The following is a 26,577-nucleotide window of genomic DNA, read 5'->3' as shown; positions in this document are numbered from 1 at the left end:
GCGATGCCGTTATCTCTCTTGAGCCTTCTGGCGAAGAAATACTTGTTCCCTGAATGCTAGGCAGCCTCTGGAGGTTTGCGCTGTCGTACGGATACGAAATTCCTGCAGGCAAGAAGTGCTGCAGTGCATGAGGGCGCATCGAGCATTGTCCGAGCTATCCCCTGTGAATCACAGACCCAGCCTGCCTAGTGTGGTGTCCGGTCTAATCCGCCATTTCGCAGCTGACGTGTCCGTCGTCTGGCCAATCCATCCATCTACCCCTCCGTATCACACGCTCGCTGGCAGGATGAGGCCTATGGGAGGGGTGCAGAGGTTACTAGACCCTGAATGCGGCTGATTGCAGCTGCATGAAGCTGCATGAAGCTGAAGGAACGACCAAAAATGAGACCCGTGTGCATGAGCCCGGACAGGGTTGACGCCGAAGAATCCGCCTAACGAGCTTGCATGTTCTGGTATTTCTGCCAGCCTCAATCCCTGATAGACTTACCTCTAGCTCTATCAGGCTGCTGATCCGTTGGCTGCCCGTCGCGTCCTCACCAACCTTTTCTCGACCTCCAAAAGATAAGCTGCTCATAGGCTACTCGGAAAGATTGGATTGCACGATGCGGTCTGACCCTCACAAGCAGGAAAGCTCAGCCGCGGATGACATGGAGTTTCTCAATCAACCCATGTCAACGACTTCGAATCGCGACAAAGTGACGCTCAAGTCGGCGACCTCGCTAACTGCTAGGATGGAGCAGAGCTTGGAAATTCCTCTGGAGATGGACGCCCGTTTGGCGGCAGACTATCGAACCAGTGTCGAATCGCCTGTCGCTGCAGTCGAAGCTACCACATCACCTTTGCTAGAAGAATCTGAGGAGCACGTTGTTGTAGTGTCAGAGTTTGTCATGCGGCAATCTACGGACAGCGGGTCAGCGTCCGACAGCGGCTCTGAAGACATCGCGGCAAGGGACGACGAGGGCTCAAGTGAAAGCGAAAAGAGTCGCACACCGATGCACATTTTGCGCCGGCGAAGACGGGAAGCCAGGCAAAAAACATTGGAAAAGAAGTTGGCCAGAGTGTCCGCACAGAAACGCTTCACTAGAAAGAACGGTGTCATCTATGTCCACGAAGATAAATGGACCCAGTATCAGGAGTTCGCCGACAACGCCCACCTATATATATCATCGGGGTCTGTATCCGTTGAAGGACCACTTGTCCAGGGTGCAACGAACGGCAGGGCCGAAGGCGAAGGCGGCGGCCAGAGCACGGAGGAAGCGACGACGGAAGCAGGTGATATTCTTTCGGCTGCAAAGACAACCATCGGCATTCTTCCCCCTCGCTTGAAGATTGTGAATGAGCTACTGCTCGAAGAGATGTCGCGGATATCGGTGCCGGGCGGGTATCGTACCGTGGACAATGAGCACGTTCTTCTCAACCATGACCAAGTAGCTCCATACAGGAGTATTATACCATCCGAGACAGCCTTCCGAAACCGGCTCAAGCAGCTCGAGGAGGAATTTGCCGACATCGCCCGTCAGTACCCTGAGCATCCCGCTGTCCTACGTACATGTGACTATCTACCAGCCGCGGCGGCATACCTCCTCGAGCTGCCCCTCAAAACGGCCATCAACGCGGCCATCGAAGACAGAATCGACCGAGCTAGGATCCTGCTGGACGGGTTTCGCGCACTTATCCATGTCCTGGACACAGACCTGAGAGACCTTGTGCAGAGCTACCGGCAGATCGAAGCGGGGACGGTGGAAAAACTGCCCTTCTCACATCTGTGGTATCTGTTCCCTCTGGGCCAGGAAATCGTTGTGAAGTATCCAACTTACAAAGCCTACCGGGTCCTGCAGGTCACTGGTGGACGACGGTCCCTGGAGGCCAGGAAGAAAGACAAAGGTACGGGAGGGAGGACTATTTCCGACTTGGTCATCGACTGCTTCTATATCGACTATGATGGAAAAGAGTTTGGGGCCGTCCCGTTCACCATATCCATCAAGCCATATGACGATGTGAAGAGCGTCACGGCCCTACCAGCATACCCTATTGCTTATGACAAGAGTGCGAGGGACGGCCGGCCAGTGCTCGAATATTTGATCAAGAGAGGCAAAAAGTTTGAAGAGCTCACCAAAGTGAGTCATCGCAGGTATCAAGGCTACACTCTTCGGGAAGGTGAGATCTTTGATACCGTTGATGAGGTACTTGGAATTCCTCCTCACCTATCGCATGGATGATTGTCGTCGCTGAATCAATTCTCACTCAACAGGTCGACAGTGACGTGATGATCGACTTTGAGATGGCATATCGCAACACACAACGCAGGATCCCTAGACCGGAGTTTGGGGGAGGAGTCATTATGAGTCCAACTGTGGAGGACTACGAAGAAAGACACGGTCCCGGCCTAGTGTATGATGATGCTGAGCTTCTTGCAGCGAAGCGGTCTTTGTGGACTCGCGACAACGACCTCCTTCGCAATCACACGCGAGGGACCCTGCATCGAGATATCTACGTATTGCTCCCAGGTAGAGTATACGGCTATGTTTTGTTGAGCCGAAACTGGTGTAAGTGCTTCGACGCATCCCAGAGCGAGAGTTACCCAAACGACCTGCTTACAATCACCAGATCCGCTAGATATCAGCCATGTCGACATCGTCCCAAAGGTAAAGCCAGGCGAAAACGATGGGTTTCAGAAACTCGTTCTACCAAACGGACACAAGGAGATCGTCAGAGCTTTGATCAACACCCACGCTCGGAAGCTCGAAGCCGATAAGTCGCGGTATGAGTTCGACGTCGTCAAAGGCAAGGGAAAGGGCCTCATCATTCTCCTCCATGGGGCACCGGGAGTCGGTAAAACTTCCACGGCAGAGTGCGTCGCCGCCAATGCGGGCAAGCCGCTCTTCCCTATAACATGTGGAGATATCGGGGGTGATTCTGCTCAGGAGGTCGAGGAGAATCTGGAGAAGTTCTTCGACCTCGCGAGGAAGTGGGACTGTGTACTGCTGCTGGACGAAGCCGATGTCTTTCTCAGTGCCCGCGAGGTCGGAAATATCAGACAGAATAGTCTTGTCTCTGGTGAGTCCAATCAAGAATATGTTTCTCACGAAGACGAACAAGTCTAATAAGAGATTGCCAGTCTTTTTAAGAGTCTTGGAGTATTACCCCGGCATTCTGATCCTGACAACGAACCGAGTTGGATTATTCGACGAGGCAGTCAAGTCCCGCGTCCACTGTTCTCTCTACTACCCGAAACTCGACAAGGACCAAACCTTCCAAGTCTGGCAGATGAACATTGCGGCGCTGGAAGATCGCAACCGGGACCTGGATCCGAAACTCCGGGTGCATTTTGACCAGGGAGAGCTCGAAAAATACGCCAAATACCACTGGAAGAAGGGAGACGCTTCCACCAGATGGAACGGCAGGCAGATCAAGAACGCCTTCCAGACGGCCGTCGCGCTGGCCGACTGGGATTACCTGCAGCTCAGCAGCGAGCAAGAGGTCAAGGGACCGGCCCTGGAGCCGAAGCATTTCAAGAAGGTGGCGAAAGCCAGCAAGCATTTCGACAAGTATCTGGCCAAGACGCGGCGAGATGACGAGCAGCTGGCGAGGGAGCGCGGCGCGCGAGACGATAGCTTCGGCATCGACCCAGGTACTGCTTCTGAGTGGGACAGTAGCAGCGAGGATGACCGGCCAGCCAAGAAGGCTAAGTCTTCCTCTAAGAGGCGGAAGAGCGAGAGCAAGAGCAAGAGCAAGAGCTCGGAAAAGAACAGCAAACCAAGAGAACGAAAGTCCAAAACCAAATCCCAGAGCAAGAAAAAGCAGGCCGAGCCCTCATCATCTTCGGACTCATCGAAAGCGTCAGACGACGCAGACTCCTCCCGTAGCGATGCTTCTGAGGAGAGTAGCGACGACGACGACGACGACGACATCGCCGACAAGCAGCGTTCGTCTTCGAAGAAGAAGCAAGGGAAGAGTAAGAGTTGAGTACCTAGGTAGATTGTAAGGCAGGGGTAATTTGATGAGGAACCCACCGCTCCGCCTTTCCGTGCGCCGCCGGGTTCGGGACAGGTAGTACTACTACCAAATACTGAGGAAATAGACCCTTTCGGACACTGGTGAGTTCTGAGCATCCTGACCGATTTGTATCCCAGCAATGTCCAATCAAAGGTCTCTGTCGGCGGATTGGAATCGTATAATGAAGTTGTACAGCCAGCGTCGTTGTCTGCATCAGATCAAATCCCCTTGCAATTCATCGCTGTTTTCAGAATACACTTTTTCCTTTCTACCCATTCCCTCCCATGAACCAACCACCTGACGCTTTCTATCGCATAGCTGGACTGGATTGAGGCTGGGACCTTTTGCGGCAAATCACCGTTCAACCCAGGAGTCCCCTTCCTTCAAGAACACCACGTTCGGCGCACTCTTGACCTTGAGGATACTCATCCCGAACTTCCCCAGCTTCGGACACCCGGCCGCAATCTTCTCGACATCCGCCAACTTGGCGACGCTCAACCCGGATTTCCAATCGTCGCCTTCCTCCACGGCCTTGTCGGGGACTCCGACCACTTCGATTCCCTCCAAGACCGAAGACACTCCTTTATACTGCAGGCCTTCTGCCAACTTGGCGGCCCAGCCTTCTTCGAGAAGAACGCTGACGGTAATGTCGACCAGACCGGCCGATTCCTGCCCTCCGGCACAAGCATAGACCACCTCACCCACCTCGGCGGGTCGAAGGGAATACATGCCCAGGTTCAGGATCTTCAAGCTCGTCAACTGTGCCCCGTGACTCATACTTTCAAACCTTTTCCTGACCGCGGTAGGTGCTCGTCCGTCGCTCGCAAACGGCAAAATCCCTTCGTTGATTTTCTGGTTATCCTTCTTCTCTCCGTCTTCTCCTTCAGCAGCCTCAGCGAGCTCATCCTGCCGCTCCGGGACAAAGTCGAAGCTGGCACCGACCAGACCCTTGACAATCAGGTTCGGCAAGTCCTCGCCTTGGACTCTTGCCAGGAAGTCGCTATCCTCGTGTCCGCGGAAGGTGAAGCTGACGTCGACGAGCTTCAACCCTTCGCCACCAGCGCCGCCCTTGGCATGTGATTCCAGAATCCCACCTACGGTCTTGAAAAATCCGGGTCTGGCGAAGGAATCGATGACGTGCAGTTCTTGTAGATTCGGCAGGCACTCGAAGAACTTTTCCGCATCCTTCCGGGACGCTTCATCGAGGCCATCGATCAAGCAGCTGAAGAACGTCACGCTTCTGACGTTTGGCAATGATCGTGCCAGTCTAGTGAGGAAGGGCGGCGTTCCGGGAAAGCCAAGACCGAACAGTTCAAAGGTGAGATGAGTGATGGACTTGGGCAGGTCTGGCAAGGGCGGTTGAGTAACGATGGCGTCGCTGTGGGTCTGCACCATGTTTTGGTACTCGTCCAGCTTGATGTCGGCGGTGAATGTGAGTTCTCGCAGGTGGGAAGCATGGGGAGGGAAGTCTGGCAATTCGAATCCCTTCAGAGGGATTTGTGCAGCCAGAGGGTATGACCCAGGATCTTGAAGCTGGGGAGGTGCTGCCTCTGTCGAGGACGCGCCATTTGAGACACCAGCCATTGTGGAGTTTTGATCCTATTGAGCGAAGCGAAACAGTATATCTTTGTAAGTTGGAATATCTCAACACAGGGCTAATGGTGCTTTGCTCCCTGCCTCCGCGGCCTTGCACCCAGTCAGCCGCTGTATGGTTAGAACAGGCCAAATCCTAATCAAACAGCCTTATCCGTGTGAGCCCCTAAGTCGCGCAATCTGATTGAGCTCGCGGCCGAGTATATCGCTGAAGCGCTACAGAGAAAAGGCAAAAAGGCAAGATTTCTAAAGAGAACAGATTGGATATTTCTCATCCTTGCCCCCCTCTTTCCTCGCTTGAAAATATGCCGTGCTTTTGCTTCGGCGGGATTCCACCAGCATCTTGCGCATCATGCACCGCCCGCTGCTGATGCGTTTTGTTGCGTGGCTGCTTACCCCTCAAAAAGGGGAGCCCACTAGACGGTTGTCCCGCAAATTGTGGTCCTGGCGCGGGGAAAGTCCTGCAGGGAGGTGGTACAGGACGGACGAGGAGTAGGATCGGCCGGATAAGCAGGAAGCGCGGCGTCTAAGTGGACAGTCGACGGGGGCGTATCTCTCAAGACAGAAAGACGGGATCGGAGGAATGGCAGAATGCTTGGAGTCTGGCAAGGAGTCTCCCAGGCTGCTATGAAGAAGCTGAGATTGGATCATGACGATGGCTGCACAGTAGGCAGAGAACAGACGATGAAGAAGTCTTATCGTCTGACTGAAACAATCTCGAGCATTCTGTGCGCTGTTCACATAAGGTTTTATGTGTCAAAATGTTCATCCCAGACTAAAGAGCCAGGGCACGCGGAAATGAGACAGTTGCTCTCCGCGTTCTTTCCAGTACAGCAAATTCTAGCGGTGGGATCGAATCTTTCTAATTGAACTCGTCTCATGAAGCATTTATTTACTCGTGACATCTCGCATCCGCTTAGCCTTTGCGGCACGTCAAGGCAGCTCGTGAAAACAAATCGTAACTCATCAATCATGACTTCCCGGAACGACGCCGATAATCACCCTTTCTCGCCAGGCCGGAACGATATCGCAGTCTTGCAAGTGTAAAAGTATTCCAAAGAGGATCACGCCTTGCCGACTAGTAATGCATGCATAATAAACGTGGCCAGCCGTAACGGTCGTACACCTCATGTCATATCCAGGCGCATCATTCTCGTCTCCCCCGTCAATTGCCTCGCTGAGTATGTGCTGGCAGATGCTGCCGAGCTATTGGATGATCCAGAGAGAGATTCAACCAACGCTGAGCTGCACATACGCGGATTTATGAGCGTAGCCCGATTCCGGAGATGCGGCATCTTGCCCGGTATGTTCAGTCCAAGTGATCAGCATCTTCCATCCTCCGTTGGCAATGTCGTCGCCTTCGAAGTATCCCGCATGCACGGAGCCGGCGTAGATGTAGCCCTGAGCAGGAGCATCGATCTTGGCCAGGACTTGCTCATCAGACCACTTAGCTGTCACGATATTTTCCACGTCGAAGTCTTTATCCTCCACATTCAAGTCGAGGTCCAGATAGCGGTAATAGAAAGTATTGTCGGCAAGGGTGTTGAGGTAGACCATGAGGAAACTTCGCATTGCAGGAACGTACATGACATCTAGATCTTGGACCGAGACATCGAGCATAACAGCGCTCGAGTTCGACAAAGGTAGATCCTTGGTCCAGGAGCTGCCGTTCCAGTAGTCATAAGTCGACAAATCGGTATATCCAGTTGGGATTGTCCTTGCCACGAGGACGCCATTGTCGCCTTTTCCAAAGAGGTAGATGTGACCGTCATTGCCTCCTGTCCCAGAGGAGCCCCAAGAACGGATGCCACCCAAAGTACCGAATGTGACTTGGTCTTGAGTGTAGAGTTGTCGAACAACACGGTCGGCGAACGGACCATAGGTTGGGTCCACAGAGACTACAAGAATAGAGTTGCCAACATCGTTGAAGACTGCCGCCTGTGTTGTCATATTCACAACATCATACACCAGCGCCGGGTAAAGCAAAGCATGACTTGCATTGAGCGGGATCAGGGACGATTCAGGCCACACCGCATATCGATAGCCATTGCCCGACAGATCAATGTTGAAGGATTCTTCTCCTGTAGTCATTGGAGCAAACCCTCGCATTCTGCCAACGTCATCCTGCCATTCGCCAACGTTGTCCATCAGATCGAGTGACTGGCCATATAGAGCCTTCATTCCATCATCCGTGGCGACCGAGCTGGACACAAATCCAACCATCTGGCTTGTGTTGGAGGTCTGGTCGATCTGGAAACTCGCGGTGTCACAGAAGATAAAAAGGTGAGTTCCATTGATGGTGCCTCCTTTTCCGCCATCACGAGACATGTGGGGTACGACCTTCATGTTGGACAAATTCGTATCGCCCTGCAACCGGCTTGAAGTCCAGCAACCCGTGTCATCTGCTATTGGGTATTGTGTGATGAGGTCGGTGTTAATGCCTGGGACCAGGAGGTTGCTCGCGAGCTTCTGAGGGGTCGCAGGCAAATGGCTCACATACTGTGTCGTAGGCTTGTTTGTGGAGCTACCAAGCATTTTGAAGTCCCCTACACGAAGCGAAGGCGTGGAGCCACCGAGGTTGGAGCGAGGAGTCGGGAAAGTGGGAGACGCGGATGGCGAAGAGCAACTAGAAGTTGAAGAAGGTACGATTGTCGCGCCCACAAGATGGATTGTTGCTGAACTCGGCTTATCCAAGGAGGACTTCAAGTAGCAGTCGTCTGCGTCGTTAATGCGGTCTGGTGCAAAGACAAACCCAGCGCAGTGGGTGTCTGTGAGATTCTTCATATTGTAGGTCTCGCACTGTGCCAAACACGCGTCGAAAGAGCCAGCCAGAACAAAAGGGTAGATATTTTGAGCAGGAAAGTCAATATCACAGATCAGTGTGTATTTTGCGCCCTCGGGAACCGCGTCGAGAAAGGTCGAGCCGTTCACAGCGTTGCAAGGTAGATTTCCAGGGAGAGGGGTAGCAACAGTGCAATGAGCACCGGAACAAGGAGTGGCTGAACTTGCATAGACGGCGCTGATTTGAGCTTTGGCTGGAATAGGATATTTGGTTGTCTGAGCTGGTCCATCTCGACCTGCGAGACCATGGCGGAGATCATTGAAACCGTGAGGATGAGTAGCGGAAGGATGAAGAAAGAAGAGAAAGAAGTAGATCAGCAGCATCAAGCTGGACAATGAGAAGAAGGAGCGCATGGTGCGATCTGCGTTCTTTTGATCAGTTCAAGTTTCCATCACGAGGACCCCCTCGACACTCACCTCTCACCAACGAGTGGTATGCGATGACCGAGCCAGCCGGTTTAAGTTTGAACGATAGAGAGCGACAGCGTTGATAGAAAGGCTTTATGTGCTGGGATGTAGTAGAATAGACGTTCGATAATGAGTGTTGTGTTCTGTTGTACGAGAAAGGCAGGAAGCTGAAAGTCGAGGACGGCACCAGGTTGTCACCAAACGGTAAACAAGGTCTGGCAGAATTCGCCCAGCGTGATTCCAAGTTGTCAACTCAGGCACAGTCTTGGACCTTCACACAAGCATAAAAGGAAAGGAATTCCATATGGATCCAGGTGAATCCAGATACGTGAATACAGACTGTCGATTCAAAACTCGAGGATGGGCTCTGGAGGATGTTGGCTCGCCATTATGGTGGTTACCATGCAAGCGACTACCACCTTCATTTCATGGTGTGAATGTCTTGATTCCAATCGGACTTCACGAATTCACCCTCCAGGCTTATCATTGCTTGCTTCGCTTCTCATGGCCCTCGCTCCGCTGCCGAGGATGGACAGAGACAGACGCATGGTTGCACACAACTCCCCGTCCATGGAAATAGAAGTCGTTTCAACTGTCAACGGAGTTGCCACCGCCTCACAAGTGTTCCAGAAACGATCCCTTCTGTTCCAGCCTTGTTGCCCTCTGCTTACCCCCACCGGCCGCTCCGCGACAAGTCCCTGGATAACACCAATGTTTGTGTAGCCCTGTTCAACTGCATCTCGACAACCGGTCTGAGTCTGATGGTTCCTGCAGTCGTCATCACTCGGCCTTCTCAGCCAGCTCACGGACCTTTGGAGCCGTTGTGGCATTCTTTTCGATGTCTGCAGCCCACAGAGCTGCTCCCACCGTATTTGTGAAAGCGAAAATAAGATTTGCAAATGGTATCATCTCGAGCAAAAAAGCCGCCACTCCAAACGCAGTATATCCTCCGCGGTGTTCCGCAATGTGCGTCTCGCGCTGTCTCTTGTTCCACTCCTTGAGCTGGAAGTACCTGGTATGAGCGGCTGGCCCTGCTCGTTTACCTTGAAGGGCTATGAAAATAACGGTGCCAACCACGGGTATGAAGTTGAGCGGCAGGTAGATGAGGTACCGGATGATGGCATTGGGAGCAAATTTTGCGAATGGTCGCTTGAGTAGCTTTCCCAGTCTGGCAATGTTGTCCCCTCCAGCTTTTATTTGCCTGCCCTCCTCAACCAGATTGGTGCAACTTCGGGAAAGAAGGGTACCGTCAAAGGTGTCGACCAGTGCCTCTTCGATCAAAAATGTTCTCGAGAGGAGATTGATGAGTGTTGAGCTCTCACTGAGGGTAAGCAAGGCCGCTGAGATGGCTGCAACGGGCCCAGAAGTGAAAGCCATGACTGCTGCTTGAGGTACGTACGCCACGAGGAACATGAACGTGGTGACTCCAATGCTCAGTGTGATCGTCGGAGCCAATTTGGAAGTCAACGGTCTCCATAGATCCTTGTGAGAGATGAAGTAGAATATACCCTGTGCACGGTCAGAAACGTGATGTTGCGCTGGCGGAAGAGCCTTGCCTTGAAAGGATAGAGATAGGCCCGCGACTTGACAGCCTCTTCAGTCACCCTTCGAATGTTATCTGCCTCTTCGGCGGCAACTTGTTTCACTCGATCAGCCATCTTGACCGGGTCTCAAGCTGGACGAAAGATGATGGATGTAGAGGTCTAGATCTCCGAATGACTGCAGACAATGTGCAAGCACCTCAGGTTGATCCGGCAGAGGAAACTTTTGAGAAGCGCGAAGGTCTGATGTCATCGTGACACAAATTCAAAGCGGCTCAGCGAGTCGCATTCTCCACTTTGGCTTCACGGCGCGGGGACTCAACTTCCTCGCGGGAGAGTTGGGATAGTGCAGTGGGCGCTCAATCCAAACTTCATTTCCTCCAGCTCTCTGGATGCCCCCCGGAGTGTTGTCTGCTTACAGTGGAGAACGATGTCACAGCGTACTCTAAATCCCCAGGACTATCGGTACATGTGCAACCCAGTTCTCCTTAAAGATGGCCCAGACTAGCAGAGGAGGTTCAATGCCATGTAACGAGGATGACTTGGGGAACTCCATTTGGAACCAGATATTCAGAGTTCGGTATGGTGATCACCGATCCTAACTTTGGAGTACGATAAAAATCACTCGGTTTCTCGTACATGAGAGGCCCAAGCAGATGGAAAAAAGACCCCCAAGGACTGAGTCAACACTGCGGTCGCTGAGAAGAGCATGGCAGCGCACTGTGACTATAGACCCAACTAATAATAGACCCATGGGCGATCCAGATCGCCGCTGATTCGGTATCTAGGGCCGAGATCGATTGTCGATGACCAGATCCATAATATCGGGGCCATAGCGGGTGTCGAATCCTTCCAAAGACCATCGGGGCAAGGTGTATCTCAGCCCTTGTGATGCCGGGACCATTTTATGGGGGCTTCCACAAGACTCTTCAACGACGCCGAGCATTCTACGCGATTAGCAGGTTGCGGCATTGGGATAGTTCCAGGGTTAACAGTTTTAGTCTAGAGACGGTGCTCTGACTCGAGCATGGAAACTAGGGAAATTCAACCGGGTTCGATAATGGAATGAGATGGCTTGTAATGATACTTGATTGTAAGAGAATTAGGTCTTTTTGTGAGGTTGGTTCAACGTCTTGTACAAGTGCAATCGCAGATCCATATTTCGCTCTTCGCTCCCATACGCCACAGAACCAGATGCCCTTCCAATCAGTACTTCCCCGTCGCTTCGCACCCAAGCGAGCACAACAATTTCGAGCATTTGTGGCACCCACCCGTGCTCTTCTGTTCACCACCATTTCAACTCAGCCCACTTCTTTTCCTCGGCCAAGTTGACTAACCAAGCTTATCCCCCAGACCCAAGCACACCAGTTTGTTTTAGGTGCCTGATACTGAGACTCCTCCGGCATACACTCTTAACTCTTTAAACCAGTCAAATCAACAAGCACAGTTATCCTTCTGCTGCTTTCCCCTGTCCGCCAAATTCACCCTCGCTTCCTCCGCTCGTTGGGCTGCACCCGACAACGCTGCCTGGGTCCCTCCACCAGCCGCTCCTCGAGCCCCCTTCAACGACGTCTCGGGAATGGCATTCGCAATGGCTGAAAAGACCTCCGCAACGTTTGTGCCTGTCTTTGCCGACGTCTCGAAGAACAGGAGGCTTTCTTCCTCAGCGTATGATTTGGCTTCTCGTGTAGAGATTTTGCGTGCATCCCCGTTTTCTGTAGGTTCGGCTTCAGCCTGTTCGGCGTTATTGGCGTCGGCTTCGTCCTCGCCCGCCGCGGAGGATGGCTCCTGGGATGCATCGGCGCCGTCACTGGACGATTCAGCGCACAAGTCCAGTTTGTTGCCAACCAGGGCAATGACGATTCCTGGTGAAGCTTGTCGCTGCAGTTCCGCAACCCAGTGCTTAGCCTTCACGAGGGACGTGGGTTTCGTCAGGTCATACACGACAAGCGCAGCTTGGGCGTTGCGGTAGTACATGGGGGCAAGGGAGGCAAAACGTTCTTGGCCTGCGGTATCCCATATTTCGAACTTGATGACCCGATTGGGAAGGGAGATCTTTTGGGTAAGGAACGCGGCTAGAAAAGCGTCAGCTCGATGCTCTCAAAAGAGGTCGCATTGATCTGTAGAAAGAAGAGAGGGAAGCGGTTCCGAAAGAAAGAGAAGGGTCGCAGTCGAGCGGAAATGCGACGTTGACAGGACGTTGACATACCGCCAATGGTGGGTTCCTTGTTCTCTTGGAAATCATTGTTGACGAAGCGAAGGACTAGAGATGACTGTTCAGGCTGTCAGTAAAGATCGTAATTCTTGCCATAGGACTCTCATGATCGCATCCCTCCGCTCCGTTTTAGGCATCTCTTCTCTTTTGACGTGGGGATAAGGTATCGTGATCTCAACCGTACAACCACAGCTGCAGTGTCCGGAGCTGTCTTGAATGTGACATGGCAGGGAACTATCGAAAGCCAGAGAAGGAACGGCAATGGGTCATGCGCAACCCACCTTTCCAACGGCGGCCTCTCCCAGCAGCACGAGCTTGACGCTGCTGGAGGGCTTGGGAGCTGAAGATGAGTCGGCCATACTACTCCTTCCAACCCTCTTTTGGTGGGAGATTGTGCTTGGAGATGTCGTGGTTCTTTCTCAGTAATTGGACGTGCAGTCGGGAGAGTGTCAGTAGCGGAAGCTCGAGTTCGGGGTCAAAATTGGCGGTCGAGGGACTAGTTTCACTCGAAAAGCTCGGGTTGATCTCGTAGGTCTCTGCCTTATAGGTCCGTCGTGAGAGAAGGAGGAGAAGAGTATCGAGGGTGCAAAGACTGTCAGGGATGAGGGCGGATGTGGACTGAGGATGATGATTAGGTACTAGGAAGTGGATTGATCGCAATGCATCGCAGTGTACTGACGACGCAGATGATGCCGAGATGCGTTTCCGCGGCTACGTCCCGCCGTATTTGTACGGCATGCTACATATCCATCTGCAACAATTGCATATTTTGCCTCAAAATTGATCTTCCATTCTGCCTGCGCACTAACTTCCCCAACGAGCATCCTTGGGGCAACCCCTGAGGGTTGAAGCCTCGTGCGACGAATCATCCATGCATATCAATGCCAGCCTCTCTGGCAGCAATCCAGAAGACCGGATAAGTTATGAAGGACAGATCGCTCGGTCGATGTTGACAACATTATTCAATTTCATTTAGTGTCACAAGAAAAAGGAAGCCACTCATCGATTATAACCTCTGTTCGATGACTCCACAGGGACCATCAATGGAGCCCGTGGTGTCATGTGAATAGGCCATCTCATTTTGCTAACCGCATCATGGTATCCAGGCAGACACCTATTGCAATTGGGCATGGCCGACGCAGCGGCATCATACCCTCTCCTTCCAGACCCAAAACGAAACTCCCAAAATAGTGACCTGAGTCATATAATCTATGCCGCAGTGTTCCTCATCCTCGGCCGTCCGCGTCCGTATCCCAGCCTCCGTCTATGGTATAACGCCGAGAGAATAAGCACTTTTTTGATACATCAAATATTGGTTGTACAGGAAATAGTCGTGCTGGTCGAGTCCCCGAGAGACGAAAACAATGTTCCTAGCGCCGTACATGCAGGGGAGAAAAAGTGTCGCCGAGAACGCTCAAATCTTTTGAGACAGTACTTGTACAGGGTAGTCGATTGGTCCAAAAGCACATTGGGGATTAAAAATTGTCGAGAAACAGGTTGCTCGGTCGCAGTTGTAAAAAAGGAGACTCGAAGCATGACAAGCCGTTTTGTTAATGGCTCACGCGTCAAGTCTGAGTGTCTGTGGTTGACCGGCAGAAGAATGGAATGTTTGGCAAATGTTGCCAGAAGCCCCTGGGGCCCTGGGGCGATGTTGAGGTGTTTTGACGGAAGAGTGGAATCGTCGGATGTTATTTTTGAGGAGGCTTTGGTTTGGGCACTCCTGTTGTGTCGTAACCACCACGGCCCATGTCGCAGGGAGTTGAAGATGTTGATGTTGATGAGCAAGTCATTGTGTCTGTGTGCTCTGTGTAGGCGTTAGTTGTGGAGTTGGCGGATGAGAAGGACGAGGAAAGTTCAGCGTAGGCGCCGGACGCAGGCTTATATAGCCAGGCAGCACGGGATTCTTTTTGGCTGACTCACAAGAGTAATATGGGAAGTCCGTAGACTATTTTGCACCTGTCCAGTGAGGTGCTCCGGAGACTAGGATGTGATACAGAGTTGGCTCGCTGACTGCTGGCCTGGGGAAGGTGGCAGTGTGCGAACGATCTTTTTGCCAGGGGCCTTTTCGGTCCAGCCAAGGGGGGAATGCGAGATGAGGAAAGGAGATGCGCCGAGAATTTGAGTTTTGTGCGCGCTGTCAGAGAAGGAGTTCCAGTCCAGTGCAAATGTCTTGTCTAGATTGAGCGACAGATCTGAGATCAGGTTCGATCCGACAGGTAGCTTATTCCACGTCTTCGAGTCTCGGATAGGAATTGATTGCGGGCAGATAGATTTGGTACTCGGCCAGGTTGGTGTCTGATTTTAGGGGGTGCAGCCCGTTGTGATGTGTCGAGCGGATGTTTCTCGAACGTCAAATCTAGGAGGTAATTCGGTACAGGGCCAGAGCCACGATTTTGTGTCGATGACAAGCGAAAGGCAATGCAGGACTATGAACAAGCAAAGAACGTCGAGAACAGATGAGAAAGCGAAAGACGTGTAACATTTGTAGCCCGGACAAGGAAACGTGAAAGTTATAGCAGAAAAGGATGGGACAGGGAGACAAGCTGCAGCTACCCCTTATCCACCCCCATCTGGTCGGATGGATACTCAACGGATGGTACGTTAGCATAGAACTAAGCACTTCGGATACGCAGGGTTTGGCTCCAAGAGGCTTTTCTTCTTGGGACCCGGGGAGCCACAAGGCTTTCGAGTTGCTCCAAGGGCTCCAAGGGCTCCAGGCTGGATGGACGGGTGGTGGGGCCTACGCCGAAGCCTAGAGGCCTAGTTTCCCGCGGGAGCCCTAGAGGTGCTTCCCAACCTTGGAAGGGTACCAGCAGCGCCAGGGGGCGGCGTTTCGATTTCTCGACTCTCGAGTCGCAAGCTGACCGAGTCTGAGGAGCGGGCCTAGTCTTCCTGTAGGGGATTGTCTTTATCTCAGAGAGACCCAGAGTACCAGACACCAGGCAGACGGAAATCGAGGATGCGACATCCGTAGCTGAGCCCGCAATGACACTAAAGGTTCGAGTCAACGAGGAGGCAGGATCCGGGAATAGATTATTGTTGCGATTGCTTGTGTGCCTCGACGTTTTCGGAGCCATGAATCGCGATTCTAAAACAACGATGCGCTGGAGGGACTGGCCTGAACTTGATCCCCGATCCTAGTGTACTGTGCACGGTGCAGCAGGCTCAACTCCAGCGCCAATTTTGACTTTTTTATTGTTGTTTTTCTTTATTTTGTTGCCCGTGGACGGGAGAACCTACTCGTACTGGTCATGACGCATCGAGTTGTCTTCCGAAGTGGGGATCCGTAGTTGGCATTGGACGATGGACAAGCAAACAAGGACCTGTCGATGTCGTTGACAGGGTTGATTGTCCAGCAAGGGGCAGCCTAGACTTGAGAAAAATTGTATCTAGGGAGCAAACTCGTATGAGAACTCCTACATTCTGTCGTGGCCAAGACGTGAACTTGAGTGACAGGTCAGTGACAGTGACATGGACCAGTTATGGAAGCTGAGCCGCCGACAGGAAAGACACTTTGACGCGAGGAGGCGAGCAGACGGGGATCGGAAGGTAAATGCAACTAAATCAATGGCCTGAATTCTAAGGCAAGGGCAAAGCGCGTGGATCAGAATCAAGCGTGATGGAAGCGTGCCAAACAACTAAACGAGGAGGCTAGAAACACTGGAGAATGATTGACTGCCCGGATGCGCAATGAGCCCACATTGCTGCGGCTGGAGCGATTGATTTGTCCGCACCAAAAGAAATGTGAGCCAGTGGCAGGGATTGAGTCACTGACATTTACCAGGCAGAAGCTGGCCATGTTCGGAGGCAGGGAGTGACATGGACCTTCAGGTCGATCCCATAATGCAAGATTGGAAACGGAAAAGAAAACCTCATCCAAAAAGAAATCACCGTGCAAAGTACCCAGTAGGAGCGCAATGGGAAAAGCAAAACCAAAAAAATTATGGTCAGGAAGCGCAGGGACAAGGGACCTTGCTTAATCGATACCTAAGATATCGCGTCGGCCCCAGGCACCCACCAGGCACCAGGGGAACAACCAGGGCGGCCTTAGTGTGTCGATGGCTTTCCGTGGCTTGCACTGGCGGGTGCCAGTGGCCCGGCACCCTCAGTTCGAGAAATCTTGCCCACTGCGCCCTTGGCAACTCCCACTAGGGCTAATGAGGTCCACTGTGCCGTCCCATAGTGTGCCGGCCTACACCCGGCACCCACCGGTACCTGCAGAAGCGTCGATCAGAGTTGATGCCTCGACGCCTCCTTTCACTTTCACCTTCGCTTTCCAGTCACCCTCCGTACCCACCCGCTTCCACATCCACTCTCTCTCTCTCTCACACACACACCCCCTCCAAACTTTTCTCCCAATCTGTCCAAAGTGTCCCTCTCCCAAACCTCCTACTGGTTCTGGTGCGTTGCTTTCCCTGTCTGACGGGTCACTGACATCTGACATATCGACGCAGACTTGTCAACCCAGCCGCCTACATCGAACACCGGAGTTTTCCAGGTGTGAGATCGCTCCGAACACAATAGCCTTTCAGCACTGCGATTTTTCTGCATTTACATCTGAGCAAAGTACTACAAGTGTTCCGTATGTACGAGTACTGCTCTGCACCTACAGTCCGTGGCTGGTTTGCGTCGAGTCAGCATTCACAGTACTCCGTCGCTTCTTGCTTGTCACCTTCGTATAGCCGCCCTCCACATATTCAGCGATGCATTCGGACCTGACGGCCCGCCGTAGCGACCTCCATCCCAGCATCCCACGAATTTAAGAGGGGGTCCGCACAAATGATACGGTTACTGCTAATCAATTTTCCTTTCTCCTGCAGGCGTTGTGCTCGTTGCTTCAGCCTGGTCGACACCCTGTGGGCTTCCTCCTGCAGCTAGAATGCAGCTAGAAACACGGCAGATTTGGGTGGATTGCTTCCGCCCGCTAGATCCGGACGCAAATGACAAGTGCAGTTCACCGCAACATGGCTGAAACTCGAAAGGCTGGCAGATGGAGCAATCCAGTCTCGCGATGAACGGACTTTGCTTTCGAAATCAACCTCGTGTAGGAGAGGTAATGTTGCTGGTCCGGCGGCGTCGATGATCAGCAGTGAAACTAGAAGCATTTGCTTTTCAACGTCAGAGCTGTGTCGACAGTGGCCGAAGAACATCTCGAGTCAATCACATCTCCAGTAAAACTTCGAAGCAACAATAGTAACCACAATCCCCAAGGGTCAATGCTCGATAATCCGAGTATGTGTCGCACGATTTGTCGGCAAGTCCTTCTGTCACACGTTTCGCATCCTATTATTTGTCCTTCACCTCTTCGATTTCAAGCCATCACAACCAGAGCATGACTCTCAGCGGTTGCAATTCACCCTGATTGGCTTGATATGCTGGGAGAAGAAAGATAGCCCCATCCCTTTCAACTGACCCGGTCAACCATGTGGCGGTGGGAAGTTGCTGGCTGCTGTGGTCGGGGCGCCGTTAAAGTCAAAATACGCCACATGCAAAGCTCCCCCGTACCTACGCAGATTTATTTCTCCAAAGCTATGCGAGAGCTGAATTATTATTGCATGCCAGCGCCCAGACGAGATGCAATACTTTCTCAGCAGCCTGCGAGAGCTATTCCCACCCGACAAAATTGCAATCCAAGTCCATTCTCGCGTGCCCAATTGCCTCGGCGTCAACGTGGCGGCTCAGAGTCCCCTGAAATTGAGATCACATTCGTCTTGGAAAAGGGCTAAACGGTGTTGCCCATCCCAGCAGCACCAAAAATGGAAAAGAGGCTGGAACGCAGGAATTATCAATGAACTTCTCCCTTGGCAAGCCTCAGGGAAGTCATTTTAGGTCGACCCTCGTCGCCCATGTGTCGTCCTAGCGCGGCTCCCTCCAATTCCACCATCTTGGTCTCGGAAATTATCTTGTCAGCCTTGCGCATTGGGTATAGTCACTGACGCCCTGTACTTGTACCTCCAGCGCCCACTTGCCGCGGGTCCGCAATGATCCCACCTTCCTGTTGATTGTCGATTGGCGTTCCATGATCGGTTTGAAGGGTCCCAGACTCCTAGTACAAGGTAGTTATCAACTTGTCGTGCCGAGACATCCTGGAAAGCGACGACTAGACACCTTCATGGAAACGAGTTCCTCGACCCTCCTCCTCCATCCACAGGGTCAAGCTAAAACGCCTTCCCATGCTTCCGAGAAGGCCTTGCAGACCCGGGTCTTGACCAAGCTGCCGGGTTGCAGTAGGTACACGCCTCCCAGCGGAGGCATTGTGAAACAGAATCAATATTCGGTCTCGAATATTTGTCTGGTCTATGTAGTGCCGGTGTCGGAAGCACGCAGCGTCCGTCGAGCAGCTCCCTAGGCAGGTACTCACTAATTGGGTACGACTTGACCAAAGTGATTTGGAATGCGCAAAGTACTTGGTGGGTGTCTGACAGCATTAAATCTGCTGCCAAAGTACTTGACGGTGACTTTGACACATCTGAGTGAGTTTCATTGGATAGTTTCATACGTTGAACAATTTTCGCAGTCCTGCTCCTTCTGACCTTCCCCGAGACAAAGCCCACGAGTTTAGGTCGAGCATGCAACTGCACGGATTGAATGCACGGATTTTGCCTCGTAGACATCTACCCATGGACGTCGCACAGGCAAGGCAATCCACGAACGGGCCCGATGCTCGCCACCAGCGAGAAGGCTACTGGCCCGACGCTTTCGAGGATTGGGTCCTATGTGGCCGATTCAATGCCGATACGGTTGACGGTATCTCCCACCGCGACATCGAATGCATGCACTTTCAACCTCGACGTTTCTTGCCTAGTGAAGAGGGGAATACAGAACCTCAACGCAAACTCAGCGCCCATGTGACGATGGTGTCTGGGCTGGCCTCTCATCCAAACCAGCCTGATCACTAGAATACACCTTTGTCCTTCCTTCGAATAAATCTCGACCAGCAAATTCACTCCGTCCGAATGGCATGAGATAGATAGGAGCAGGGATATCCTCAATGCCGCCGCGCCCACAATAGCAAATTCTAGCCTGATCCTCACAAAAATGGTGCAACAAGGAAAAGGATATTTCCACACCTGGAGCCCAGAACTCGATCAACCGATGCATCAATTCATCTTCTCACAGGTCCACGACGGAAGCGCGACTGCTCCCACGATCCCCTTCTTTCCCAACAATCAGGCACAACTGGGCTTTTTGCCCAGACTCTGGAGACCTGGACCCAACGCCATTCATATCGGATTCACGGCGATCCCTCGAGGTCGCCCTCGTCTCTCTTCCAGCCAACCAGCGCTGAAACTTTCTGAATCGGCGCAGAGCGTATCATGACCGAAATCTCCGTCTCCATATAACTCCAAAGGCGATAAACATGAAGTTTCTTTCCCCCTCCTTCCTCTCTCTTTTACCAACCTCGACCTTTCTCACCATTTATCCACGAAAGTTTGAGCGTGGAGCCGAGTTTATTAGGAGAAGATTTCCATTTGGAACGGAGACACGGGCCCACCCTCTTCAAGAGGACTTCTGACAACCCACTGTCCTTAACCCTTCGGCAAAGCAAATGCAGGGAAGGACTCGGTAGGTATCAAATGGCTTCTTTGGCACGGTGAGACATTCTACTGTAGCTCTAAGTTCTCCTCAGGTCATATTGGAAGATCTCTATCATGGCCTAGGCAAGGCGATGATGCATGCGTCCATCTCAACCGAACGGTAAGGCAAAACACTGATCAAGGACAGACACCTGCACTTTTCATACGAGCCAGAGGATGACATGAAGAATAGTGCCAGTATTGACGTCCATTTCGGGTAATGTACCTACATGTCTGCCACCACGATGAATATAGCTGTTTATGCAGATTTTCACACCCGTGTTGTTCTGCCCAGCCAGCCAATATCCACCACAGGTGATGGAGGGAGTCTTTTGCAGCGAATCACCCAACCAACCCCAATACCAGCACGGACAGTGAATAGCATCAGACAGTTCTCGCATAGAAGTAAAGTAACATGATGCCTGCTCGCTCATGGCGCATGCACATTCATCTCTCAAGCCTCAACTCGTCCATCCACCCCCAAGGCCATACCTAGGTATTCACTTAATCCCTCTCCCCACGAGCCCATTGGTTGATTCCCCTTTATGATGTTTCTTCCTATCACCGGGACAGTACCATTTAACAGTCCGGGGAGGCAACTCGACCAGAGATACGCATTCCATGTGGAACCATTGACCGTAGTCACACTAAGATAAAACAGAACACAAGTCAGCTGAAACTCTTTGGAGGGGAAGCAAACAGATCGCAAGAGAGCGGGTGTAAAGGGTTGAACATGCCTTCTCGTCCATCTCACAACAAATCATCTCTCCCCAACTAACATCCCCGCAGAGGCAATACCGCTCCTCGTCCGGATCCACAATTTCTTGCCTTCCATCCACGTCAATTCTGATCTGGGGTATTGTTTGGGCCGTGGAGGACGATGTCGACGTCTTCTTGGCAGGCTTGGTCTTGCGCTTGCTCACACTCACAGCAGCGCCTCCGTCTAGACTCGACTGCGTCACCATCCCAGGCGCATCGCGTTTACTACGGCGGCTCGCGGCCGTGGGAACTGTGATGATTGCTGCTTTCGGGCTCGGTCCTTGCGCTTCTTTCTCGGCCGCGGGTGTCTTCTGCCCTCCAACGAGAGAAGGTGTCATAGACGCCCGTCGGCTAGTAGATCTCGCTGCAGGCAGCTGGGGCTCCACGGACGCGGCTGCAGAGCGCCGCGAGGGAGGTCGGGAGGAGGTGGTGGTCGATGCTGGCGGTGTGCTCTCTGGTTTCGGTGCGACCGAGCTGCGCTGGACACTGGGAGCACGGGTCATCGGCGCGGGGGTTGGTGTCTTGCTTGCATGGGCAGAGGCTATTGCCGGAGTTGGAGCCGCAGACGCAGCCGTCACATTAAGTTTCAGTGGAATTTTAATGGTTCCTGTATTGGTAGAAGGAGGAGGTTCACTGCTCGTAGCGGCAGGGGATGTTGGTGCTGCGACTGGGATGGGACTGGCTGCGAGAGGCGACGGCTTAGGCGCAATCTTTTGCTTTTTCCTTGCAGCTTCTGGCTCCGCTGACGGGGAGAGTGATGAAGTTGGTGTATCTTCTGCCTTTCTCTTCTTGGACGTCTTTTCCGCACCTTTCTTCCCTGACGTAGTTGGCCGGTTGGCGACTGGGGTACTGGCACTTCGGCTCAGCGACGCAAGGGCTGAGGTAAACGGAGTTGTGAAGAGAGTGCGAAATTTGGAACCAATATCTCCTAGTCTTCGGGCGGCAAGTTCAGCCTCTTGGGCTGCGAGCGCTGCTTGGGACCGCGCAGGGTCAGGCTTCTTCTCTTTCTTTTCACTTTTCCTTAAAGGTTTGGCTTTCGGAGCAGGGGTTCCACTCGCGCGCGTGGCAGACTCTTCAAACTTCTCCAAAACCTCTGGCTCTTGCGATGGGGCGTCCAACTCCTCAATCTTTCCGACCGTGTCTGACGTGTCTGGCTTCTCCACACTTTCGACCTGGTCAAGACTTTCCGGCTTGTCTGGTCTCTCGGCTTTCGGTGTCAGTTTGTCGATGCTATCGATGTCAATGAACCGAGTTCCATTCGCTTGAGCCTCTGCCTTTGCCCGGTAATAATTTTCCCATCCTCTACCACGGTCTGCCAACTCGCGTCTGATCATAACATCGCTAGGCTCCCAGGCGTGGTTTTTCTTCATCTTCTTCCGGAGCCTGTACATCTCGTACTCAGTCAAGTGTGTCCACGGCCTCCACTTACTTCCAATCTCAGCATCTTCAGGCGGAGGAGTTGGTTTGTGATAAGGTTCAGTAGCTTCTCGAGATTCGCGGGTCTTTTCATCGTTTGGCGGAGGCCTCTGTTTCGGGTGCTTTGACGGCGCCGGTGGCTTAGGTTGCTTGAGCTTCAGAACTGGGCGCGGAGGTGAGGGTGGTGGGGATTCCCAATCCGAGACTTCTGTACTCGCAATGGGCGAGTCGGGATCGTACGGTGGCATGACATCTCCTGGGACAGTGACGCGACGGCCGCGAGGTCTTTTGAGGATTGCGGAGGCCACCGCACTCCCACGAGGAGGATGTAGAGTCAGCCTCGTCGACGCGCCGCCGGTCTCAATCTTTCTCCCGCTCCGGGACCGTTTGACTTGGGTAGAGGGTGTCGGTTGAGGAGTTGGATCCCGCGATGGAGGCTTTGGTATGGCATTTAATTTGGCGATGATACTCTTCAATCTGTTCTGATGTCGGTCCACGACGTCAAATAGTCGGCAGGCCTCTGCATATGAGGATTCCCGGGCGTTCAGAGCTTGATCCAGACTGGTGGATATTTGTGCGCGGAGTTCTTGAGCATTCGGGCGGAGAGGGGGCGCGAGGGTCGGGAGAGAGCCATAGAGCTTGGTAAGGTCATGGAGTAGTAGAGAACTGTGAAGATAAGTGTCATCGAGGCCGCGGATGAGAGTCAGAGAGCGAATGAGATCGGAAGGGAGATATTCAGTATAGTCGAGAAAGTCTGTCACAGCAGCCTGCGCGTCGGGGTCGACTGCGCGGTCGCTAGCGATCTCCGCCATCGTCGGCATCGGGGCCAGATGAACTATTGTCGTAGCTGGCGCATCGGAGACATGGTCGGAGCCAGGAGCAGGGATGGGTGCAGAGTAGGTCGCTTGGTTCTACGCTGAAGGTCTCGATTAGGAGTTGTAAAGGTAGTTCAGTCCATGAGAAATGACCATTCGTGTGGTGGAAATGAGAGAGATGCGGTTGCGGCTTGTCTGTCTCGTTCGTGCATGTGTACACATCCCACCAAGGCCCTGCCGCAGTTCAACGCGCATGTCAAGTTGAGTCGCCATCGCGGCGAAGGCGGTGAGATACGGCAGTATTTCGATTCAGTCACGTGGAAGCCCGGAACGGAAAAAGTCCCGGGCGCCCGCTTAGAGATTGCAGTCCTCTCTCAGCCTTGTTGTCAATCGCAGCCGTTTGTCGTCACTTGATTCTTCTCTTCACTTCACGAACTGAACGATACCAGAACAGCTACAGGATGTAGAACTTTCCAAGCGTAGCAAAAAAGAGCTGAGATGAGCCCCTAACGCCTTTCTCAAGACTTCAATCCAGAATTTCACCAGACTTTCACTAGTCTTTCACCCGTCTTTCATAGTCTGATATCTTTCACCCCTCGCTTCAATCCTTTCTGTTTTTTCGTTTCTTTCACAGGCCTCCCGTGTATCAAACTGCTCTCTTTATACCCTGCGCACACGGTTCATACTACACAGCAAAGTTTTTCAGTATCATCCGAGCAAACAGCAATCCGGCTCTCCAATACCATTCCTTCAGTCTCTCCTTCCTTCATTCACCCTGCTAGCACACCGCTTTATTACCTGCCCGGTCCATAGCCAGGCCTTTGAAATTTCTTCACAATTGAATCGCAAGGAAAGCCGAGGCGAGATGGCCAACACTACCGCTCAAGATCGCTTGAATCAGCTGTTTTTCAACCAAGCACTTCCACCTGCTCCAACTCCTGGTCAACCTCACTTCTCAGCAAAAGAGCTCGAACAAAGAGAAGCGAAAGACCAACAGCCTCTGAGGATCCCTGGAACTGCTCAATATCCCAGAGAGACCAAATCACCCAAAAAGCAACAACCGCAAAGAGACCCTTTGATTCTTACCAGCTCCGATGACGACGACGATTATGTTTCAGCCTTCAAGCAGAAACCCTCCATGAAACCTCCTCCAAAAATATCACAGCCAAAAGCAAGCTTCGGTGAAAATCCCAAGGATGTCGTGACTGCCCCCAACGGCCCCATTCAGTATCTTGCCAAGGGCAAGATCTCCAAAAGCGAGCCCTTCTGGACCGTGAATGAGCACTCTGACTCTGACAACGAGGCGCTACCAACAGCAGACAGGAAGGGAAATCCGGTTGTAGGACACTTCTGTCAATTCGCGCTGGCTGCAAAATTCCCCTACAAATACATGAACGATGTCAATGATCGTGTCTCGCGCCACTTCTTCGCGTCTAATAAATTCTACAATCGGACCTGGGACCTGTAAGTTTTTGACTTGTCGGCCTTTCTGTCTATCCCATGCTGGCAACAAAGCCCATGGATTGGCATGTTTATTGCTAACGCTTAAGCTAGCCACTACCTCCATCCTCCACTCGGCTTGAGCGCGAGACCGATCATCCTCGTCCCACATGCACAGGTTCAGGAGCTCATTAGAGAAATTGGAGAGGCCTTCAAAATTCCGGTGTCAGTACCAGGGTTCCCTTTTACTCTCACATTTTACAAGGACGGAACCCCCAAACCTCAATATTTAGGCCAGACACACTCTAGGGAAGAAGCACAAGAAATAAAGAACAGGATCCCTGAGGCTCCTCCTGACCACGGTGAATGTCCCCATGATGCTTCACCTGAAACCAAACAGCTCTTTAAGGACTTCGAGGATAAGTGTCAAGCTGCCATCGTGGCCGCAGCCAGGACCAAAGGTGGGCGAGGCAAAAAGAAGAGGGAAGATGACCGTTTGGTCTCAGTAAGAGATTGGTATGTGCAGTTAAGAAGGGCTCAGAGGTATATGGGCTTGCGGCGGAAGACTGGCCAGATTCAACAACCAGACCCAAACATGCCATGGGACGAACAGGAAAAATTCCGTCTACAACAGTTGAAGACCGCCCACTTTATTTCTAATCCGCTCGACCTTAGGGCTCCGGTTCCCCATCCTTTTGAAGCAGAGGTCGTCTTCATTGCGGTTGATGTCGAGGCATATGAAAGAGCCCACAACCTTATCACAGAGATTGGAATTAGCACTCTGGACACGCTCGACCTTGTCAACATCCCTCCAGGTCTAAACGGCAAGAATTGGATGGATCAAATCCGCTCTCGACATTTCAGAATCAGTGGCAGGGAGCATCTAGTCAATAAAGATTTTTGCATTGGACATCCGAACTCATTCCAATTCGGCAGGTCTGAATGGGTTGATCTCAAAGATGCCGTGACTAAGGTGGAGAGTTGCTTTGAGTGGCCATTCTCTGTTGATCACAAGCATCCCAGCCTCGTTGATCCCTGGGGTGTCGAGCCAGCCAATCCCGCGAAAGAGAACAAGGCCTGCGAAGCAACTTCTACCAGTTTCGCAGGGGTCAGTATGGGTCCGACCAATGCTGAACAGGACGCTGCGAACAGAGCAGCTGTTGCCAGCGTTCTATATGGTATTGGGGATCAGGATGCCATCAAACATGCCATCACACTTGCCGAAACAATCAAACCAGGCACGGAAAATTTGCAGCGTGGATCAAAAGAGCGCAATGTCATTTTGGTCGGTCATGATATTGGGACGGACCTTGCGTATCTCAAAGATCTCGGATCCAAGATGTTCACGCCTTCTCGGGCTACGTATCCCATTGCCGCTATGGATATCATGGCCAACGGAGAAGGTGGTTCCAAAACATTGGCCTCTATCATCGAGTCACTTGACACGGCACCGTTGTATCGAATCCTGAAGGAAGAGACCCAGCACCGTAATCTTGCTTCGATAATGAAAGATTTGGGCCTTCCATGCTACTTCCCTCACAATGGTGGGAATGATGCACGGTACACGCTAGAAGCGCTGATAGCAATGCTGATTAAGGCACGACTGAAAGATGACAAGGAGCAGAAGAAAGAAGCAGACACAGAAAGACGGCAAAAATCGGGTTGGAACGACAGTTGGAACCAAGACTTGGCTGCGAACGACGATCCAGGACGGCCACACTCTCCAGATGACCGTCAGCGGAAGACAGGGAATCTCGACCCTTTTGAGGCCGCTATCCTGGATTCGCCCGGGTCTGAAGCATCCCCTCGACGCCAGAGAGATGAGACTATTGCTGCGGTGGTGGAAAGATTGAAGTTGGATACGACCATTGATGAGGAACAACCAAAGCGTCGTTTCCACTAAGTACGGGGTGGGACCTGACGAGGGTGTCATGACCTCGCCACCTTGGAGGATTGGTGCTCTACTTGGCCTGATT

The 26,577-nt window shown here is 52.4% G+C and overlaps 7 protein-coding genes across 7 annotated transcripts; 2 read left to right on the top strand and 5 right to left on the bottom strand.

The window, feature by feature from the left end:
- Window positions 1-602: 602 nt before the first annotated feature.
- Window positions 603-3,966, top strand: Z520_08598 (uncharacterized protein; the record flags this gene model as incomplete). Its single annotated transcript, XM_016779094.1, has 4 exons — window positions 603-2,183; window positions 2,252-2,546; window positions 2,608-3,057; window positions 3,119-3,966. 4 exons carry the CDS (start codon window positions 603-605, stop codon window positions 3,964-3,966), a joined length of 3,174 nt encoding a protein of 1,057 aa, XP_016630013.1.
- Window positions 3,967-4,350: 384 nt separating this feature from the next.
- On the bottom strand, window positions 4,351-5,580 carry Z520_08597 (uncharacterized protein; the record flags this gene model as incomplete). The annotated part of the gene is made up of 1 exon (XM_016779093.1): window positions 4,351-5,580. The coding sequence occupies one exon, from the start codon at window positions 5,578-5,580 to the stop codon at window positions 4,351-4,353; it is 1,230 nt and encodes a 409-aa protein (XP_016630012.1).
- Window positions 5,581-6,819: 1,239 nt separating this feature from the next.
- Window positions 6,820-8,784, bottom strand: Z520_08596 (uncharacterized protein; the record flags this gene model as incomplete). The annotated part of the gene is made up of 1 exon (XM_016779092.1): window positions 6,820-8,784. The coding sequence occupies one exon, from the start codon at window positions 8,782-8,784 to the stop codon at window positions 6,820-6,822; it is 1,965 nt and encodes a 654-aa protein (XP_016630011.1).
- Window positions 8,785-9,618: 834 nt separating this feature from the next.
- Z520_08595 (uncharacterized protein) lies at window positions 9,619-10,496 on the bottom strand (the record flags this gene model as incomplete). The annotated part of the gene is made up of 2 exons (XM_016779091.1): window positions 9,619-10,320; window positions 10,347-10,496. 2 exons carry the CDS (start codon window positions 10,494-10,496, stop codon window positions 9,619-9,621), a joined length of 852 nt encoding a protein of 283 aa, XP_016630010.1.
- Window positions 10,497-11,813: 1,317 nt separating this feature from the next.
- Window positions 11,814-12,953, bottom strand: Z520_08594 (uncharacterized protein; the record flags this gene model as incomplete). Its single annotated transcript, XM_016779090.1, has 3 exons — window positions 11,814-12,454; window positions 12,589-12,652; window positions 12,876-12,953. 3 exons carry the CDS (start codon window positions 12,951-12,953, stop codon window positions 11,814-11,816), a joined length of 783 nt encoding a protein of 260 aa, XP_016630009.1.
- Window positions 12,954-20,671: 7,718 nt separating this feature from the next.
- Z520_08593 (uncharacterized protein) lies at window positions 20,672-23,158 on the bottom strand (the record flags this gene model as incomplete). Its single annotated transcript, XM_016779089.1, has 2 exons — window positions 20,672-20,818; window positions 20,951-23,158. 2 exons carry the CDS (start codon window positions 23,156-23,158, stop codon window positions 20,672-20,674), a joined length of 2,355 nt encoding a protein of 784 aa, XP_016630008.1.
- An 868-nt stretch (window positions 23,159-24,026) lies between these two features.
- Window positions 24,027-26,504, top strand: Z520_08592 (uncharacterized protein; the record flags this gene model as incomplete). The annotated part of the gene is made up of 2 exons (XM_016779088.1): window positions 24,027-24,625; window positions 24,716-26,504. 2 exons carry the CDS (start codon window positions 24,027-24,029, stop codon window positions 26,502-26,504), a joined length of 2,388 nt encoding a protein of 795 aa, XP_016630007.1.
- Window positions 26,505-26,577: the final 73 nt, after the last annotated feature.

The sequence above is a fragment of the Fonsecaea multimorphosa genome (assembly GCF_000836435.1).
Source record: "Fonsecaea multimorphosa CBS 102226 unplaced genomic scaffold supercont1.19, whole genome shotgun sequence".
NCBI lineage: Eukaryota > Fungi > Ascomycota > Eurotiomycetes > Chaetothyriales > Herpotrichiellaceae > Fonsecaea > Fonsecaea multimorphosa.
The sequence above is the reverse complement of the archived record's forward strand: the minus strand, read 5'-3'. Positions and strand labels throughout refer to the sequence as shown.